This window comes from Morus notabilis, unplaced genomic scaffold, assembly GCF_000414095.1.
Source record: "Morus notabilis unplaced genomic scaffold, ASM41409v2 Scaffold20, whole genome shotgun sequence".
Classification (NCBI taxonomy): Eukaryota; Viridiplantae; Streptophyta; class Magnoliopsida; order Rosales; family Moraceae; genus Morus; species Morus notabilis.
Window position 1 is genome coordinate 226,546 of NW_010362037.1, and position 21,351 is coordinate 247,896.

The window sequence follows — 21,351 nt, forward strand, 5'->3', positions numbered from 1 at the left end:
TCCACCTGTGCAACTTTTACGAGGTCATTATTGGACTATCCAATCTAATCTACTATCTTTTCACCAGTCTTAGGTTCTAACTTCTAGCATTGACTATAAGCTTATCAGGTATAGATATCGACGCGTGGCAACCAATCGTTTTAAGGGAAGAATATTCATGAACTCAGCTGGTGAAGAAACATTTCTTTAATCGTGGAATTCAGGATATGATGTGTTTGCAAATTACTGATGTAGAATCAATACTCGGATAAATTGAAAATACTTACAATTTTAATAATACTATTAGACATTGATAGTACTCTTAATAGAATAATGTGATTTATTTATTTTTATCAGTGGTGCTTATCATTTCTAAACATTTTTCTTACAATTTTGATTCTGCCAAAAGTAAATATATATAATTATATATATATATATATATATATAGACGCGCGCGCATATTTACATCAATCATACACTTAAACAGCTTGCTTCAACAACTCAACTCATATATATGTATGTAAATATTACACATTATCCAATAGTTAAAGAATGGGATGTGCATGAATCCCAAAATTTTAGATGTATTGTAGTTTTATTAATAAAATTGAACAGCAAATTAGGATGAAGGTGGTCTAATAAGGGATCAACCATACCATATTTGTCTAGTGGCAAGTGGGAAAGACCAAACGTAGAACCCGCAATTATCAAAAAAAAAAAAAAAAAAAAAAAAGTAGAACCCGCAACATTGGGCTACTCTCACAGATTTTCATCTGAAAAAGAAAAACCCAACAGACGAATGGATCATGGATTTCTAACTCATTTTCCTTGTCTTTCTCACAAAAAATATTAGTGCACAATCTAGCGAAGAAAAAAAAAAGAAAAGAAAATATGTTGCATTACAGATTTTAAGCCCTAGAGATATTATGGGGAGATAATAGTATATCGGTGCATGAGAAAATAACTAAATAAATATTATAAGAATAATACTAAAAGACATCGATGATGTTGAGTACTATACTCTAATAAAAAAATGAGTCTAAAAATATGAATAGAGTAATGCCTCCAAGCGTTTTTCAAGATTATAGCTCGAAATCGCGAAAAAAGGCGGTGATTAATGATCCATCAAAGGTGCGGTCTATAATATGAATCCCAGTTTAAGATTGTTGTGCTTTTAATAAAAGCACTACTAAAAGCTCCAAATTCCAACTTGATAATTGGCCTTTGCATTTTTAAATATGAATGCAAAGTGCTTGCTTTCGCTAAATACTATAATTACATCGTTTTTTTTGTGCAAAATGATTTTAGGAGCTGTAAATCAATCCCAAAATCACCAAAAGGCAAATAAAAAAACGAACATTAGAAAAACAACTTTTTGATTTGAATTTGCATGTTTTTTTTTTTACAGATTATATACCAACACACCAAACTCAACAAAAGATTACGCATCCAGAAGAATGCTCAAGAAGACTACAAAGATTCAAATTCCTACATGAACAGGCCCATCTCGAAAAAGTGTAAATACATTAGTACATATACCTTTCTAATGGAATAAAATCATAATGAACAACATTTTGGGAACCAGAAGAGAGGAACATTTGAAAACCAATACAAGGTGGACCTCTCTCGAGCCGCAAGCAACGGGCGTTTAAAATTTGTATAAATGGATATAGGAACCCCTTTCCAAATAATAAAAAACATTGGTTCCAACTTCAAGCACCTTTTCAACCGAGCTTCTTGTCCGATCCTTTTAAATTGAGATTAAACCATTTCTTTTTGGCTGATTTATCTTTTCCGTCGGAGCCTCCATCTTCCCCTGGACTCTGATCAGCCTTTGAATCTTCACCAGGGAATTTGCCACTTCCATTACTTAATCCACTGCCAGCCCCACTATTATTCACTGTCCGAGTGACAGAGAACGTAGAGTGGATATTATCTCGTTGTTTCAGCAGCTCATCTACCTGGGTTATGAAGATAAAAATGTTAAGGCTGGAGACACGAATATGAAAATGTCTCTGGTGTGGTTCAGTTCTAATGAACTGGGACCAAAAGAGACCAACTCTATAACTGTAACTCAAGGAAAATCAAGAATTAAGGTATGTGGGTATAAGGGAAGGGGAACAAGGCCTAATCTGTCGCAAAATCCAGAAACATGACTCAAATAGATTATTCGAACATTCAGCCATTTCTCAGGAATCAGCAGTAAAATAAAGAATTATATGAAGTATTAACGGTGTTGCGTGAATAGTATGACGTAGAATGTTCATTAAGTAGCATAGCATCTTACACTAAAAGATGAATAGATGCAACAAACCTTGCAAGGCAATTTAAATTAAGATTCTCCAGAGATATATATTGCACCTGAATTATATATTTCAGTGTATGTTAGGTATGGGCAGTGATAGAGCGAGCTATGGAACTTACCGATTGCTTCTCCTGGCTGTATCTGTTGGTCACTTCTTGGAAACGTGCTAATGCCTAAAAAGTATTATAGGAAAGTTATAAACATAATTATGACCAAAGAGCTATAAAAAGCCACAGCTAAAATAAGAGGATCAAAACCTTCCGGTACTCGGTCTCGAATTGGCGAAGCTCATTTCTCTTTCTTAAAATCTGAGCCTCAATGTCTCTAAGCTTCTGTGTTGTATCTTCATATGACTTTGTACAAAGTGCTTCGATTGTATAGCTAGCAGTCTTGAAAAAATTATCTCCTGAAAAATATCACGTTAGAGATTAGTAAAATAGTATATTACCAACAAGTTCCATTATCAGCACAATTATGCAAAAAGATGAAGCAACCAAATAACAGACCATAAACAGCGAATATATGAGTGCCAGCTTTTAGTTCCAAGACCTCACAAGGTTGAAGACCTTCCAACCTCTTAAAGAAAGCAGCTTCAGGATCCTTAGCCATAGCCAACTGCACCAACATATGGGCAAAATCATCAGGCTTCAGCCACAAACTTCTTAACGAACAACCATAATTAGAGTTAGGGAGATTTAGGACAGGAAACGCGCACACAAAAAGGAACCACATACTGCATTTACAGTTGAATCCATCCTGTACACTTGAAAATGAAGAAAATACATCCCTGCAGATGTCACTTTGCCCGTCTTCTCACTATCTTCCTATAAAAAGCGAGAATGATATGGCATTAGATACTTCAGCTTCAATGCTTGCAGCTTTAAAGAACATAGTGGTATAAATTACAAAACAAAATAAATATGCAAAAAACTTTTAATAAATTTGGTCAATAAATGACGCGACAGTCAACTTACCATTTGTTAATAAGTTGAACACAAAGTAGGCAAAACCAACTAAATGTTCTTTATTGCAATAAAAAAAATAAAAATAAAAAAACAAACATCACATCACGTCATGCTCATATTTTGCAATCGAATCACATCTCCAATGTGATGAGGACATAAGCGATGCAAGGAATACTCATGATCCAATCCAAGTTCCAGTTGGTCCGGTGACGAGGTATCGAGCTAAAAGATTTAAAGAAGACTTGAATAACCTAGTCCAAAGAGTTCTACAACAAGAAGAAAGTGTGTTCACTACTGAAGGTGGACTAGTTTTGCTCATTAAAGTTGATCCGGAAGAGAGCTACTCAAGCATGGCCAAATTCGCATGACATCCCAAGGCTCACGTGCATGGGAATGCTCCAAGGGGTTAGGCGCACATTCCAGCAAGTTCCAAGAAGTTAGGCGCACATTCCAGCAAGAGATCAAGTCAAAATTGCGGATTAAACATTTAAATTCCATAGTATGCGATTTAAGGGAGGAATTGGATTCAAATTCGGATTTCCTTCCCTAGGATTAGTTTTAGGCGTTTTAAAAGGAAGGAATTAGACTCTAAGTCGGATTCCTTCCCTAGGAGTTATCTTTGGGCGATTTTCTTTTGTTTTAGGAGTCTATCTTCATTTAGGCGCCTTCCTCATTAAGGGTAAGATAGGACTTTTCAATTTTTAAACATTTTCAGCTTATACTCGGCTATTTAAGGCTGAAAAAACGAAAATTAATAAAGTTTTGATATTTTATTCATATTGTGAGTTATTCTTCTTGAGTTCTTGAAGAACTATTCCGAACTTATCAAGGTTTTCCTTGTGGCGTTCAAACTTGACTTATCAAACGAATTTCCATACTCGTTTGTGGCGTCTTCATCATACCAAGATTCTTGCTTCGCTAAGCAACGGGTCGCGGTTTCCATCAATTCTTGAAGATTTTGGATCGTATCCCATATTTGGCTACGGGTTTCGTCACATTGTTGGCGGGGTTCGTATCAGTTGGTATCAGAGTTTAGGATCATCAAGTTTTGCTATCCTTTTTTTTTCGCACATTAGGGTTAGGGTTTTCTCAATTCAAAAAAAAAAAAAAAAAAAAGAGAAAACGATTAACCATCCCTTCCTTGTTTTGAGTTTGAGTCCAAACCCTATTGCTGAATTCGAATTCAACTAGAGTTTTACAAAGTCAAAAAAAAAAAAAAAAAAATTTGGAAAAAGAAAGGGAACCTCACGAAAACTGCTATAACTTTTGATCCAGGATTCGTTACGGGACGTATAATATATCAAATCGAAGATCTTTTCGAGCCCTACAATCTTCACCAGGGCGTAGCCCGGTGACCCTGTTTTTGGGGCCAAAAAAAACTTGTTTTCAATAGTTTCGGAACGCTTAAAGTTTGAGTGTCAAAAAAAAAAAAAATTCCGTGACAATATTTAAATTCGTTTGGATTAAGTCTTGACTTGATTGACTACTTGAATTCCTTTTCTTATTGTTGGTTTAGTTTTGAAAGAACTAAAAGAAGAATATGAGGAAAAAGGCAGAGTGTGTGAGCTTATTAGAGGGTAAAAGGCAATTAACTTGAGTGAAACACGAGAGTTAAAACACGAGAGTAGAGTGAATTATTTTCCGAGAAAAAAAAAAAAAAAAACCTTTTTGTCTTTTAATCATGTCACAAAACCAAGAGAAAACCACAAGTGAAGAGATTCCACCTACTGTCATGCCGAATTTACAAATGCAGGCGTTCATGTGAGAGATGAAACGGATCATGAGGGTGGAACTCGAACACATACATGAGAGGCTAGATAAGGTGGAAGAGGGAACACCATAGATTAAACCACCACCGAATGCTCCAAGGAAGAACGTGATGCCTCGAAAGGAGGTGGAGGATAACGGAGAGTTCGAAGGGAAAAATTTAGAGGACGAGTTTGATAGAATGTCCGTGGGCAGCCATAGGAGGTATGAACGGAGTAGAGAAGATAGGACCCGAGCGGATAACAACTTGTGAAGTATTAAGATGAAAATCCCTGCGTTTCAAGGGAAAAGTGATCCCGAGGCTTTTCTCGAATGGGAAAAGAAGATGGAGTTGATTTTCGACTGTCACAACTACTCCGAACTAAAGAAGATAAAACTTGCCGCATTTGAATTTACTGACTATGCTATTGTATGGTGGGATCAGGTATGCACCAATAGAAGGCGAAACGGAGATCGCCCTATCGAAACTTGGGACGAGATGAAAAGGGTGATGAGATGAAGATTTGTGCCGAGCCACTACTACCGAGATCTATTCCTCAAGTTGCAAGGTCTCCATCAAGGTAACCAGAGTGTTGATGAGTATTTTAAGGAGATGGAGATGGCAATGATTAGAGCCAACGTGGAGGAGGATCGAGAAGCAACGATGGCCAGATTTTTGAATGGGCTAAACCGAGAGATTGCCAACACAATCGAGCTACACCATTATGTGGAATTGGAGGATTTGGTGCATATGGCAATCAAAGTTGAAAAGAAGCTCAAGAGGAGTGGTCCACGACCAAGATCAGCCCCTCAAAATTCGAGTACAACAGGCCGAACTACACAAAGAAAGACGAGGATCCAGCCCCCTTCAAGGCTAAAACCAAGCACAAACCAGCCACCAATCCAGTAGCCTTTCAAGGTAAATCAGCCCCTACTCCTACTCGTTCCAGTGAGATTAAGTGTTTCAAATGTTAGGGAAGAGGGCACATAGCAAGCCAATGCCCAAACAAACGAGTGATGGTGATATGGGATAATGGAGATATTGATTCGGAAGAGGAAGATGATCTAGCGGATATGCCACCATTGGAGGATGCCACCATTGGAGGATGCCACCATAAGAGGAGAAGAATTTGGGGCAGCCCATGAGGAGATGCTTGGGCTAGTTACACGTCGAGCTCTAAATATGCAAGCTAGAGAAGAGGAAGAGGAAGCACAGCGAGAGAACATCTTTCACACTCGATGCCACGTGAAAGACAAGGTATGTAGTGTTATTATCGATGGCGGTAGTAGCACCAATGTCGCTAGTTCTTCAATGGTTGAAAAGCTAGAGCTCACAACACTAAAACACCCTCGTCCATACAAGTTACAATGGCTGAATAATAGCGGGGAAGTGAAGGTTACAAAACAAGTTGTTGTACCATTCCGAGTTGGTAAGTATGAGGACGAAGTATTGTGCGACGTGATACCAATGCAAGCGGGACATCTCCTTCTCGGAAGGCCATGGTAATTTGATCGGCGTGTGCAACATAATGGCTTCACCAACAAGTACTCATTCACACACAATCAACGGGGCTATCACCTTAGTTCCGTTGACACCAAAACAAGTATATGAGGACCAAGTGAGGTTACAAAAACTGAGGGAACAAAACAAAGAGAGAGAAAAGAAGAGTGAGGTCGTGCATAATGAGAATGAGGTAAAAGAGAGACCCACAGCCAAAGAGGTAAAACCCGAGAGGAAAAAAATAAATTTTTATGCAAAAACAAGTGAGGTTAAAAGAGCATTGATTTCAAAACGGCCGATGATTGTACTCATGTACAAGGAGACCTTGTTAAACACTAACCAACTTGAACCCGTGTTGCCTAGTGTTGTTGTTTCTCTCTTGCAAGATTTTGGAGATGTGTTTCCCGAAGAGGTACCACATGGTTTACCACCAATTCGAGGGATCGAACATCAAATTGACTTTGTTCCAGGAGCATCAATTCCAAATAGGCCCGCATATAGGAGCAACCCGGAAGAGACCAAGGAGCTTCAAAGACAAGTCGAGGAATTGATGGAGAAAGGACTCGTGAGAGAAAGTATGAGTCCTTGCGCAATTCCGGGGATTCTAGTACCTAAGAAAGATGGAACATGGAGAATGTGTGTTGATTGTCGAGCCATCAACAACATAACGGTAAAGTATCGCCTCCCTATTCCTCGTTTAGATGATATGTTGGATGAATTACATGGCTCTTGTGTGTTTTCAAAAATTGATCTTAAAAGTGGGTATCCGAATGAAAGAAGGAGACGAATGGAAAACCGCATTCAAAACTAAATATGGATTGTATGAATGGTTAGTTATGCCGTTTGGATTAACTAACGCACTAGTACTTTCATGCGCTTAATAAATCATGTCTTGCGTGCGTTCATTGGTAAATTTGTTGTTGTCTACTTTGATGATATTCTAATTTATAGCAAGAACTTACATGACCATGCCTCACACTTACATTCGGTTTTAGAGGTGCTTAGAAAGGAGAAATTATATGCTAATCTTTAAAAGTGTACTTTCTGCACCGATAAGCTTGTCTTCCTAGGTTTTGTGGTGAGTGCTAAAGGAATTGAGGTTGACGAAGAGAAGATCAAAGCCATCCAAGCATGGCCGACTCCCTCCAATGTAAGTAATGTTAGGAGTTTTCATGGACTTGCTAGTTTTTACAGGAGATTTGTGAAAGATTTTAGCACCATCACCGCACCGCTTACCGAAATTATCAAGAACGTTGCATTCAAATGGGGTGAAGAACAAGAGAAAGCATTCCAGCTTATTAAGCACAAACTTACTCATGCTCCATTACTTGCTTTACCTAACTTTTCTAAAACGTTCGAAATCGAATGTGATGCTTCGGGTGTAGGCATAGGCGCTGTTCTTATGCAGGAAGGAAGGCCACTTGCGTATTTTAGCGAGAAACTAAGTGGGGCTGCACTTAACTACCCCACTTATGGCAAAGAATTACACGCATTGGTTCGAGATTTAGAGACATGGCAACACTACTTATGGCCAAAAGAGTTTGTGATTCGTACGGATCATGAATCCTTGAAGCATTTGAAAAGCCAACACAAGCTTAACAAGAGACATGCTCGCTGGGTTGAATTCATTGAGTCCTTTCCCTATGTCATCCGGTACAAGCAAGGTAAGGAAAATGTGGTTGCGGATGCACTGTCACGAAAGTATGTCTTAATATCTACTCTTGATGCTAAATTCCTTAGTTTTGAACATATTAAGGATCTTTATCATGATGACCACGACTTTGGGGAAGTGTATAAAGCCTGTGAAAAGGCAGCGGAGGGAAAATTTTATAGGCATGAGAATTTCTTGTTTAGAGAAAATAAATTATGTTTGCCGAATTGTTCAATGAGAGATCTTTTAGTTCGGGAATCCTATGGTGGGGGATTAATGGGGCACTTTAGAGTTGCTAAGACCCTAGCCATGTTACAAGAGCACTTCTATTGGCCACACATGAAAAGAGATGTTGAAAGAATTTGTGGTAGGTGTGTCACTTGTAGGCAAGCTAAGTCGAAGGTTCAACCAAATGGTCTTTACACGCCCCTACCTATTCCTAGTTCACCTTGGGTTGATATTTCTATGGATTTTGTTTTGGGTTTACCTAGGAGTAAGCACGGGAATGATTCTATCTTTGTGGTTGTAGACCGATTTTCTAAAATGGCTCATTTTATCCCTTGCCACAAAACTGACGATGCTTCTCATGTGGCAGAATTATTCTTTAGAGAGATTGTAAGGTTACATGGTATGCCTAGGACAATCGTGTCGGATCGGGATGGTAGGTTCTTAAGTTCCTTTTGGAAGACGTTATGGGGAAAGCTTGGAACGAAACTTTTGTTTTCTACTACTTGTCATCCACAAACCGATGGTCAAACAGAAGTAGTTAATAGGACCTTATCCACTTTGTTAAGGGCTGTCATTAGTAAAAATATTAATACATGGGACGAATGTTTACCACATGTTGAGTTTGCTTATAATCGTACCATTCACTCCGCTACTAAATTCTCACCCTTTGAAATTGTTTATGGTTTTAATCCTTTAACTCCTTTGGATTTATCACCTTTACCTGTTTCAGAGTATATGGATTTAGATGGCAAAAAGAAGGCCGAATTGGTGAAACAACTTCATAAAAAAGCACGGCTCAACATAGAAAGAAGAACCAAACAATACATCAAGCAAGCTAACAAGGGGCGTCACAAGTTGGTTTTTGAACCCGATGATTGGGTTTGGTTACACTTGAGGAAAGAACGATTTCCAGCCCAACGACGCTCCAAGTTGCTGCCTAGAGGAGATGGACCTTTTCAAGTGCTTGAACGGATCAATGACAATGCCTACCGACTTGACTTGCCAGGTGAGTATAATGTAAGTGCTACTTTCAATGTTACCGACTTGAGTCCTTTTGATGTAGGTGAAGATTTGAGGACAAATCTTTCTCAAGAGGAGGGGAATGATGAGGACATAAGGGATGTAAGGAATACTCATGATCCAATCCAAGTTCCAGTTGGTCCGGTGACAAGGTATCGAGCTAAAAGATTTAAAGAAGACTTGAATAACCTAGTCCAAAGAGTTCTACAACAAGAAGAAAGTGTGTTCACTACAGAGGGTGGACAAATGCTAGTTTTGCTCATTAAAGTTGATCCGTAAGAGAGCCAAATTCGCATGACATCCCAAGACTCACGTGCATGGGAATGCTCCAAGGGGTTAGGCGCACATTCCAGCAAGTTCCAAGAAGTTAGGGGCACATTCCAGCAAGGGATCAAGTCAAAATTGCGGATTAAACATTTAAATTCCATAGTATGCGATTTAAGGGAGGAATTGGATTCAAATTCGGATTTCATTCCCTAGGATTAGTTTTAGGTGTTTTAAAAGGAAGGAATTAGACTCTAAGTCGGATTCCTTCCCTAGGAGTTATCTTTGGGTGATTTTATTTTGTTTTAGGAGTCTATCTTCATTTAGGCACCTACCTCATTAAGGGTAGGATAGGACTTTTCAATTTTTAAACATTTTCAGCTTATACTCGGCTATTTAAGGCTGAAAAAACGAAAATTAATAAAGTTTTGATATTTTATTCATATTGTGAGTTATTCTTCTTGAGTTCTTGAAGAACTATTCCGAACTTATCAAGGTTTTCCTTGTGGCGTTCAAACTCGACTTATCAAACGAATTTTCATACTCGTTTGTGGCGTCTTCACCATACCAAGGTTCTTGCTTCGCTAAGCAACGGGTCGCGGTTTCCGTCAATTCTTGAAGATCTTGGATTGTATCCCATATTTGGCTATGGGTTTCGTCACATTGTTGGCGGGGTTCGTATCACAATGTACCCCAAAAATAAAATTAATAGAAACAATATTCATAAAAAGGCAATTACCAACAACATAATCTCAATTCCAATAAATAGGTGTAGATAGTTGCAACTCATCCCATCCTCTAGGATATGAATAACCCAAGCAGACTGAATATACACGCAGTATAATTTGATAAACTATGTTAACCTCAAAGTTAGAAAACAATAAAACAAACAAGCACTTCATTTGACTTTACATTTTACATCATCAAATCTGTCCAATTTCAGATGGATCATTTTAATCCCCTATCTTTCGCTTTCCTCTCAGTAATCCCCTCTATCAAACATACAACTACAACATTTTCTTTCCATCAACCCTTTTCCCTCTTCATCCCCACTTTTCCTCCATACCACCTATAGCAAGTAAAATCCAGTTTAACACTTACCATATAAATTCATTAACTTGATTCTCCTAATCAATCATAATTTGCAGAAATTGATGACTATTTGACCTCTTGGGAAATCCCATATTGTTATGTCTCTAGGAAAATATTCAGATTTTCCTACTCGGGGACCATCGGAACTCCTAATGACCCTTGAGGAAAACTATTTGTCTCACTTGGTCCTCAACATTCACTTTTCGAAATCAAGCTACCCTAAAGCTTCACAAATACACAATTTTGACCCTCCATTAGTAAATTGTCTATTTGTCGGCCGAAATTTGGCACAAAAATGGCACAAGAGGGCATTAAGAGGCATGAAAATCAAATCTGTAAAAAGGGGGAAAAATCTAAAGAGGAAAAAAACCAGATCTGGGCTGGGGGCATGATCTGGCTTTTTATTTCAGATCTGGAATTTTTTTCTTTTAGAATTATTTTTTCAAAATCTGCTTTGTTTTTTTTAAAAAAAAAAAAAAAAAATCATTATCCTTCTTAAAACCCTCATGTGCCATCATATGCTAGATTCCATATGAAAACAGACAGTTCATTAACAAATGGGTCAAGACTGTTTATTGCAAATTAAAAAATGTTCGGGTAGCTAGACCTCCAAAAGTGAATGTTGGGGGCCATAGTGAGAAGTGAATATACTCAGGGACAGGGGCCATTGGTGAAGACAACCCTAAAACAAAATACTTTGTACTACCATGTACCAAATAATTCACAAACCAGCCTATTTGACTACTTAGTTAGAATACCACAACAAAATGGTGACGGAAGCATATGCAGTAATCACTAGCAAAACAACAGAAACTGAATGAAGCACCAGAGAATAATAGATAGTACCTGTAGGGCTAAACCATAACCACCATTTACATCATGCTCGAAATAGAGTAACTGAAAGATGCATTCAGTGCAACTTTAGTATTATGCTAACATATGATAGAGGCTAAAGAGTAGATATAGAAAGAGTAAGTAAACAGAGACAGAGATCAAAGATGCCCCATAATCATCAAATGTTGCAAGAAAAATTATATGGTCAAAATTTTTGCAACTGATATATCATGTACCTTAAATTTGCTTTGCGCAGTTGAAGTAACTCTTACTACAATCCCTGCCTCAGCTTGTTGCTCATTGATGGTTACACCAAAAAAGTGAGCACACTGTTTCTCAACCTGGAGCACAAAAAAAGGGTAAAAGGAATGCACCACAAAGAATACAAAATCCATCACGATATCAAGTTAACCAAGCACCTTTCCACTAACTGATGCTCCAATTGGAAGGGGTCTGACGGTAACAGTCCCATTGAGAGCTTCTTCAAGTACATTAGCAGATATTGTAGTCTTGATAGGGACGCCCAACTTGCTATAGACAAAAAAAAAATAAATAAAATAATAATAAAATGAAACATTACACACCTAATGGCATCAAGACCCATTTACTTATTGAACCTAAATCGATCACCTGAACAAAGCTGCAAACATCGTATTGACTGTTCCAAGGTTTGACAAGTCAATTTCCATGTCCATGCCTTCAGCATCGAGAGCCTAAAAGAATTTTAGAAAACCTTAAAAGGATAAGGATGTGGCATAACTAGAGAACATCCACCCTTTGACAAAAAGTGAAAGAACAAAAGAAGAAAACAAAAAAGAAAGAGGGAAAATCTCTGCTTAATTGAACAATTGAATTAATCGCTCCCTACAAACAAACAAGAAACATAATCATATACGTGACGCATCTATCAATAAAGCAAGGGTCACTCCCCATTGCCAGAGTCAGCATATCAACATTTCATTTTTACTTCTCCATATAAGAACGTTTTCTTTTTCCCTCTGTTTTGGCATTGGAAACCAATAAGATTAATAAACTCTGTATAAACCAACAATTCAAAGCCATATAGCGGACTTCAAAGAAACGTTTCTGTTAATTCCCATTAAACAATTTTTTCTATCTCATCATATTGCAGAATAAAAAAGAAACATGAATAAACAGGAAGATAAAAGCACCTCAAATCCTGTACTATCATACTGCCTTCTCTTCTCTGGATCAGATAAGATGCTGTAAGAATATGCAACCTCCTTGAAAAGTTCAGAAGCTTCAGGATTGCTGGCATTCTTGTCCGGATGATACCTGTCCATTATATATATATATGAAACGGGGAAAAAAGGAGCCACAGGAAAAGCATTTTCAAATAATGATTTTCATCAATCAATGATTATCTTCTTTTTTATATTAAGAGATCATAAAATAGAAAAGTTTATTCGATAACAAGATAAACAACGTCATTTAGATCAAAGAATTCAAAGAAACAAATGAGCTCAAAATTATACACCATCTTTGATGAGGCATCAAGATACAAGTGGAGCCTTAACTAAAACCATTATTATGAGTGAAAAGCAACTTACGGCATCTATCTTAAGAGATGTCAAGGAGTTAAAAGTTACATTGAAAACACATTGTACAGTGATCTTAAGAATCAGAAAGAATCTGACACACAATTCTAGAGAAATATACTAACTTAAAATTAAGAAATAAAAAAAGATGAACAACAATGCTACAAGGTGAATGGCAGACGATGGTGAATTCTCAAAGCTGTCACGGGTACAAGAGCACACCATGTCACCAATGATTTTTATCCACTCCATTTTGTAAACCAAAGACTTGCTCCCCTGATGATTAATACAAATAAACCATCATGTAATTTCAAAATCTATCACGCACATAAATCAACAAAGTTTTGCAAGAACATTGACCTCCTTTTTAGTCATAAGCTTTTGTCCTCTCATTCAGCACTTAAGCAAACTCCATAAGCCTCTCAATAGCACAGTTTTCAACTTTTTTAAACGTGAAATGTCAAGTGGGGAGTGCTAAGTAGGAGGCCACAGCAGACGATACATAGGCTTGCCTCCTCCCATTAAGTTTGTTTATGCCAGAAGAAGGAAGAGTGACAGGCAAGGGCAGGTTGGTAATTTGAAGGAGGATTAGTCTCGGGGTGAGCAATTCTGTTAGGATCCTCGATCTGGGGATTGGGGATGGTGAGGGTGCCGAATCCGTTAGGGGATTGGCCTTTTGGGTTAGAGGAGGGTAGGATAAATAGCCCAACCGAGGGGAAAGGAGGGCATCGTGAATTTTGCTGTAATCATTTGTCTTTTGGAGGCTTGGGGTCCTTGAATTCCCCTTCTATCTGTCCTCTTCATTTTATTTCCAGAAATACAAGGAACCAAACCCATCTCTGGTTAATTTTCATTCATTTACCTATTGTTGTCTTACGGATACTCAGTAGAAAAAGGCTTAGGAGTTCGGGAACCTAACAATTTGGTATTAGAGTACTACGATCCATGGCGAACCAGCAAGATCGATTGGGACAGGTCAAGAGAAGGCTGAACAGCTTCAAGGATACGTTGCAGTCTTTTGAAACGTTGGTGGATCCGGTGCCAAGGCTGCAGGAGGACGTGGCGTCTATGGGAGTGAGACTCGGCGAGGTACAGGGAGAAGTCGACTCAATGGGAGCCAAGGTGGACGGTATTCAAGGCATGATCAACCAGCTTGAGGAGCTCATGATCAGACAAGCTCGCCCCCAGCGCTCACCTCCAAGGCGGCCCAGGGAGGACTACTCGCCCCCAGGTGGTAACCGAAATGATCAAACTCCACCCAGGCGCGAACCTGGCCGTCCGGCACGTGCAGATCCAAGTCCCCCAAGGAGAATCAAGCAAGGGGAAGGGATGGCTACTACCGCTACTGGTCTCCGGATAGACCCCGCGGGTGGACGGAGCACCGAGGTAAGAAACTTGAACTACCGTTATTTCACGGAGAGGACCCACACGGGTGGATCTTTCGAGCAGAACATCAACGACATCGAAGAAGGAGAGAAGGTGATGGCGGCGTCTGTCTGCATGGAAGGAAGGGCTCTAGGCTGGTATCAATGGCTGGACGCTCAAGAGCCATTCGTGGGCTGGGGAGACCTCAGGGATGCGATCCTCCATCGTTTTGGCCGCTCACGGGAGGGAGACCCAACGGAAAGGATGATGGCTCTCAGGCAAGGTGGGATGGTGGTAGAGTTCAGAGAAGAGTTTGAGTCCTTGGCGGCAACGATGAGGGGAATACCCGAGAGTGTTTTCAGAGGCGCGTTCCTTAACGGGCTGAGGGAAAATATACGGGCTGAGGTCCAGATGCACAGGCCCATGAATTTGAACGAGGACATGGATTTGGCTCAACAGGCTGAAGATCGTTTGGATGCGGTGGATAGGATCCGTAAGGCTCGGGCGGGTCAAAATACCCGGGTGGAGTGGGGCGGCAGAGCTGGATTCAGCAACCCGAACCCGATTCCACTGCCAGTTATCACAGCTGATAAATCCGAGAGCTACCTTCGATCCCAAAATTCCCAAATTCCGCGTGACCTAGGGCTTTCTAATCGGAATCGTGATTCCCCATTTGCTTCCAGTTCAACGATGGGAAGCAGTTCCAATTACCGGCGACTGTCGTACGACGAGGTTCAACAGAGGCGAGCTCACGGGTTATGCTTCAGGTGTGACGAAAAATTCATCCCAGGCCACAGATGCAGAAACCGGCAACTGCAAGTTCTCCTGGCAGTGGGCAAAGACGGTCGTGAGGTCGGGGAAGAGCGGGCCCAAGTCACTGGAGAGTCAACGGAAGAGGCTCTAGGGCTCTCTCTAAACTCCCTTAAAGTTATGGCGACGGCAAAAACCATGAAACTAAAAGGGACCTTGGGCGGACGGGAGGTGATTCTCTTGGCCGTTCCCACGGACTTGTCTGTCCGACACAAGATTGAGGTGGGAAATGGAATGAGTTTCCAGCAGAGGGGTGTTTGTCGTGGGGTCAAAGTTTTCGTACAGGGGCACTGGATAATCGAAGATTTTTTCCCATTTGAGCTGGGCAATGCCGATTTGATGTTGAGGATTTCGTAGCTGAGGACTTTAGGGGAAGTTCGAGCTGATTGGGCTAAATTCACCATGCGCTTCCAACAGGGGACGGAGTGGATTTGTTCGACGGGGGACCCCTCCTTGAGTTATTCGCCGGTTAGCTTGCGTTCCTTGTCACGAATCTGGAACCATACCAGGGTTGGGGTGCTCCTGGAAATCCGTGCAGCCTAAGACGGAGTCGTTGAGGGAGATATACGGCCACTCCCAACAGGGTGCGAGCACCTCATCCGGGAGTTCCAAGCCGTATTCAGCATGCTAGAGGGGTTACCGCCACGACGAGCAAAGGAGCACTGTATCGTCCTCCGAGAAGGCGTTTCTCCACCCAACATCCGACCCTATAGATACCCTCGGTTCAGAAGGCTAAAATAGAGAGGCTGGTCACAGACGTGATGGCTTCAGGTATTATTCGGCCTAGCAGTAGTCCATATGCTAGCCCAGTACTTTTGGTCCGCAAGAAAGACGTTAGTTGGCGTTTCTGTGTCGACTACCGAGCACTAAATCAGTTAACGATCCTCGACAAGTTTCCAATTACAATCATTGACAAGCTGTTGGACGAGTTACATGGGGCAACGGCGTTCTCCAAACTGGATTTAAAATCAGGCTACCACCAAATCAGGGTTAGCGAGTGCGATGTGGAGAAGACGGCATTTCAGACGCATGAGGGGCATTACGAGTTCCTCGTCATGCCTTTCGGCCTTACCAATGCACCGGCCACTTTCCAACTCTAATGAATTCGGTATTCCACCCTTTCTTACGGAAATTTGTTTTGGTATTTTTCAATGACATTTTGGTTTACAGCAAGACGTGGGAGGATCATCACGCACACTTAAGGAGCGTGTTGGAAGTGCTGCGGCGGGAGGCGTTGTTTGCCAATCTCGAGAAATGTGTTTTTGGACAGGGGCAGAACAACTACCATGTACTGTCGGCTGAGGGAGTGTCCGCGGACCAGTCTAAGGTCAGTGCGATGTTATCTTGGCCCTTCCCACGGAATTTTCGTCAGTTGCGGGGCTTCCTTGGCCTTACAGGCTATTATAAACGTTTTGTTCAGGGGTATGGATCCTTAGCCCGCCCCCTAACTGACTTGCTCAAGAGGGGCACTTTTAGTTGGTCTTCCACGGCAGAGGCTACCTTCCTCCTCCTTAAGCGCGCAATGACAGAGCTTCCAGTGCTGGCCATGCCGGATTTCTCAAAATTGTTCGTCCTCGAAACCAACGCGTCGGGTAGCAGTGTTGGCGCGGTACTGATGTAAGAGGGTCGCCCAATCGCTTATTTTAGCAAGATGTTGTCCGCTTCTTCCCGTTTGAAGTCAGTCTATGAGCGGGAGCTCCTCACCATTGTTTTGGCCGTTTAGAAATGGAGGCATTACCTTTTGGGGCGGCATTTTCTCATTCGGGCCGATCAGTGTAGCCTCAAATTTCTCCTGGTTCAGCGTGTGTTACCACCAGAGCAACTGCGCCTCATCACCAAGCTCCTAGGATATGACTTTGAGGTGCAGTACAAACCGGGCGCCGCGAATCGGGTTGTAGATGCCCTCTCACGGAGGGGGGATGATTCTTCGATGGAATTCGCAGCCCTTTCCGTTCCTTAGCCAGTCGACATGTTGGCACTCCGACAGGGTCAGCTCAAGGACCCTGACTACCGGGACATCATCACCACCATCCGCCAGGGTCGGCCAGTCGGTGAAAGGTTATGTTCTTCGCAACGACTTGCTGTGGTTCTGAGAAAGGTTAGTTCTGCCACTTGCTTGGACCCCTCGGGTGCTCCACGACTTCCATAGTTCGGTTTTAGGGGGGCATTCTGGGTTTTTACGGACACATAAACGGATCTCAGCAAATTTTTTCTGGAAAGGAACGAAACAAGCTATCAGGGATTTTGTGTCACACTGCGAACGTTGTCAGCAAACCAAAACAGAAGCGCTCTCCCCACGGGGTTTATTACAACCCCTTCCGATTCCTCAACAAATTTGGGAGGACATAGCTATGGATTTCATTGGGGGTCTTCCGAAGTCTAAGGGGATGGACACCATCTTGGTGGTCGTGGATCGCCTTTCCAAGTACGCACATTTTTGTCCCTTGGCCCATCCGTACACGGCAAAACAGGTGGCTTCTTTGTTTGTTCGGGAGATAGTTCGCCTACACGGGTTTCCCCATTCGATCGTCAGCGATTGCGATACCATCTTCATGAGTCTGTTTTGGCGAGAACTGTTTAAATTGCAGGGCACAATGCTTTTGCTGAGTTCTGCCTATCATCCGCAAACAGACGGCCAGTCCGAGGTGACCAAACGTTGTCTGGAAACTTTTCTCCGTTGCTTTGCGTGTGGCAAGCCAAGATCCTAGTTGTCTTTTCTGCCCTGGGCAGAATATTGGTTCAATACATCTTATAATGCGTCCATCAAATGCTCTCCCTTTCTGGCAGTATACGGGCGTGAACCCCCTACTCTCCAGCGGTTCCAAGATGATTCTACCGCTATCCATGAAGTCGCCACCCAATTACAGGAGAGGAATCAAATGCTGGATGTTCTTAAGGACCACCTCCGCTTGGCTCAACAACATATGAAAGCGTTTGCGGACAGGCATCGCAGGGAGGTACAATTCTCTCCTGGTGACTTAGTTTTGCTTAAACTCCATCCGTATTTCATGAAATCAATCGCTCAGAAGGTTAACGAGAAGCTTAGTCCTCGTTTTTACGGGCCGTTCGCTGTTCTGGAGAAAATAGGCCAAGTTGCCTATCGTTTGGATTTGCCTGCTTCTGTCCGGATTCACCCTGTTTTTCACGTGTCCCAGTTGAAGTAGTTTTGGGGGCAGCAGTACAAGGGTCAACCACTTCCTAAGCAGTTGACAGCCGAGTTGGAATTGGTTGTCAGGCCGGCTGCTGTTTTGGACTCTCGCACCATCCTCGTCGGGGGGCGCCATGTGGACGAAATCCTGGTTCATTAGGAAGGCCTTCCCTCTTGGGATACCACTTGGGAGCCTGTTACTGTGATTCGGGACCAATTTCCAGCTTTCAACCTTGAGGACAAGGTTGTACTCGAGGGGGGGAGTATTGATAGGTCTCCTCCCATTAAGTTTGTTTATGCCAGAAGAAGGAAGAGTGACAGGCAAGGGCAGGTTGGTAATTTGAAGGAGGATTAGTCTCGGGGTAAGCAATTCTGTTAGGATCCTCAATCTGGGGATTGGGGATGGTGAGGGTGCCGAATCTGTTAGGGGATTGGCCTTTTGGGTTAGAGGAGGGTAGGATAAATAGCCCAACCGAGGGGTAGGGAGGGCACCGTGAATTTTGCTGTAATCATTTGTCTTTTGGAGGCTTGGGGTCCTCGAATTCCCCTTCTATCTGTACTCTTCATTTTATTTCCAGAAATACAAGAACCAGACCCATCTTCTGGTTAATTTTCATTCATTTACCTATTGTTGTCTTACGGATACTCAGTAGAAAAAGGCTTTGGAGTTCGGGAACCTAACACTTGCACAGCAAAAGACACCCAAATGAAGGCTTGATAGTTGAAACGGAAACAGAGTGGGACAAGTAGGTCGCCCCCTTATCCCAGCTTTAATACCATTTCAGCTAATTCACTAGAGTCCATGAATCTCCTAAGATACTTCAAAATTTCACAATGCGGACATCCAGTTAAATTCTCGATAGGTTCGCGAGTTTTTTTAACGACTGCATTTTTTCAGTTACTAGAACACACCAGACATTTTCGGAAACAATGAACGAAATAGAAAAACAACCCACCAATAAAGTCTGAAAACAATTACCTTCAATTGTTCCAATTTGACGAACCTTCAAAGAAAAACCGACTTTCTAGCAAAAAATTATGGAAAAAAAAAAAAACATCGTTTAAGAACCCAAATGTTCAAATCAGAAGAAACCCGCATTAGATCTCCTTAATAAAACAGTCTCTCATTCTGCAAATTCAGACACGTAAAAATCCAAATTGACTAAATCAAAAGATTAATGCGACCAATCATTGCAATAATGACGCACTTATTTAGCAATCAAGATGCACAAAAACCTAACAAATTTTGGCAATTTCCAATCACTTCAAATTAGCAACGAAAAAAAAATCAAAAAATCAAAAATCAAAATAATTGAGGAATTAAAAAAAAAAAAAGATTGAAACTTACTTGAGAGCAAGCTTTCTGTAAGCGGTTTTAATTTCCTGATCAGTTGAATCCCTCGACACAGACAATACCTCGTACGGGTCTCGCCTATTCGCAGGGGCCGAAGTTCCTTCCATTTTCGAACCTAACCCCATCGCCTATGTTTCTGTCTCTAAACTACAATATCTTTTGAATTATCAGAGATATTGATCCAATCATGAAAATAATAATACTAATAATAATAGTCACCGGAAATATCAAACGCAAAATTCTAAGCAGTATTGGATCGCAAAATTTTTCCTTTTCCTCTTTTTTCTCTCACAGCGAAATCAAGAAAGTCAGTACGTTGGGAATTCCACGATCTGACCCAAATGACGCTCGATTTCAGAGGAAATCAAGAGAGCTAGGGTTTTTCATTTTCTTTTTTATCTTTTTTTTTTTTCCACAGAAGAACGCGTTAGCAGAACTTTCTTTTCCTTTTTTCTTTTGCCTTTTCTTTCTTTTTCTGTCTCTTTTTTCCCCCCTTTGATATTGCTCTCTCCTTCTATCTCTAACACTTTTATTACGTAATTTCAATTTTCAGCCAACACAATTTGTCTTTTGGTCAAAAATATAAATATATATGGATTTAAATATACATGTGTTTACTTTCAAGAAGAAGTTTTCCGGCCCATTTAAATTACAATTTAAATTTTTATTCTAATATTTTTTTTATAAAAATATAAATTTATATTTTTTATTATAAAATTTTTTTCACAAGAATTTACTTTTTAATTTAAATTCTAACTCTAACTAAAAAAAACAAAATTTTCAGACGTATTTGTATTTTTTTCCACATTTTGTTGTGGAACCCCAGTAAATATTAACCTTTCTGTTTTTTATTTTTTTTTCTGGTGCTTTTTTATTTTAATAATTTTTCGTCTCAAAATTAAGCTGCTAATTTCCTTTTTCAGTCATTTAAAAACTGATTTGACAAATGGGAAAACGACTTTGATTTACATCACTTGCAAAGAGAAATAGAACAGAAAAGGACTTAGATTTACTTTGGTTCTGCTCTGGCAAAGAAAGTGAAGACAAGATACAGAAAGAAAATAGAGTCAATTTCTTTATTTTCTTTTGCAATTCTGTAACGTAATATTTAACAATCACATAATTTCCTAATAATCATATTTTTAACAATATTAAAAATACTACTAAAGAAAACTTTATTAATTGTAATAACATGACAAGTTTGAACACATACATATATTTATGGCATGTTTAGTTCACTAATTTAAATTTTAAATTTGAATTAAGAGGTGACTTTATATGAGAGTTTTTTATTATAATAAAAAAATTAAATGTGATTATTTTTAAAAAAATTTTACTGTAACAAGACTCGAATCTGTAAAATAAACGGAGCCTACATCTTTTTAAAATAGAGTGAGAATTTTATCATAAATTTGTTTCTCTATAGAATTTTCTTATTTCCAATTTAAAAGTGCAAAAAGGGAACAGAATCTAAAAGTCTAGCAAATCGTCATAAAGGTTTGAATGGTAGTTGGCTTTGTCGTTGTGTCT

General features: G+C 40.3%; 1 protein-coding gene across 1 annotated transcript; it reads right to left on the reverse strand.

The window, feature by feature from the left end:
* Positions 1–1,373: 1,373 nt before the first annotated feature.
* Positions 1,374–20,262, reverse strand: LOC21398543 (chaperone protein dnaJ 15). The gene is made up of 11 exons (XM_024167473.1): positions 19,816–20,262; positions 12,758–12,881; positions 12,216–12,298; positions 12,005–12,116; positions 11,822–11,926; positions 11,598–11,648; positions 3,019–3,108; positions 2,791–2,899; positions 2,542–2,690; positions 2,404–2,457; positions 1,374–1,940 (listed from the first exon to the last, which is right to left on the reverse strand). The coding sequence occupies exons 1-11, from the start codon at positions 19,944–19,946 to the stop codon at positions 1,704–1,706; spliced, it is 1,245 nt and encodes a 414-aa protein (XP_024023241.1). The 5' UTR covers positions 19,947–20,262; the 3' UTR covers positions 1,374–1,703.
* Between the last annotated feature and the right edge of the window lie 1,089 nt (positions 20,263–21,351).

Coding starts and splice junctions, on each gene's coding strand:
- LOC21398543 (XM_024167473.1), bottom strand. CDS start 19,946: ATGGGGTTAGGTTCGAAAATGGAAGGAACTTCGGCCCCTGCGAATAGG. Junction 2,691..2,790: donor TCATATATTCGCTGTTTATG/GTCTGTTATTTG, acceptor GATATTTTTCAG/GAGATAATTTTTTCAAGACT. Junction 1,941..2,403: donor ACAGCCAGGAGAAGCAATCG/GTAAGTTCCATA, acceptor TTCATAACCCAG/GTAGATGAGCTGCTGAAACA.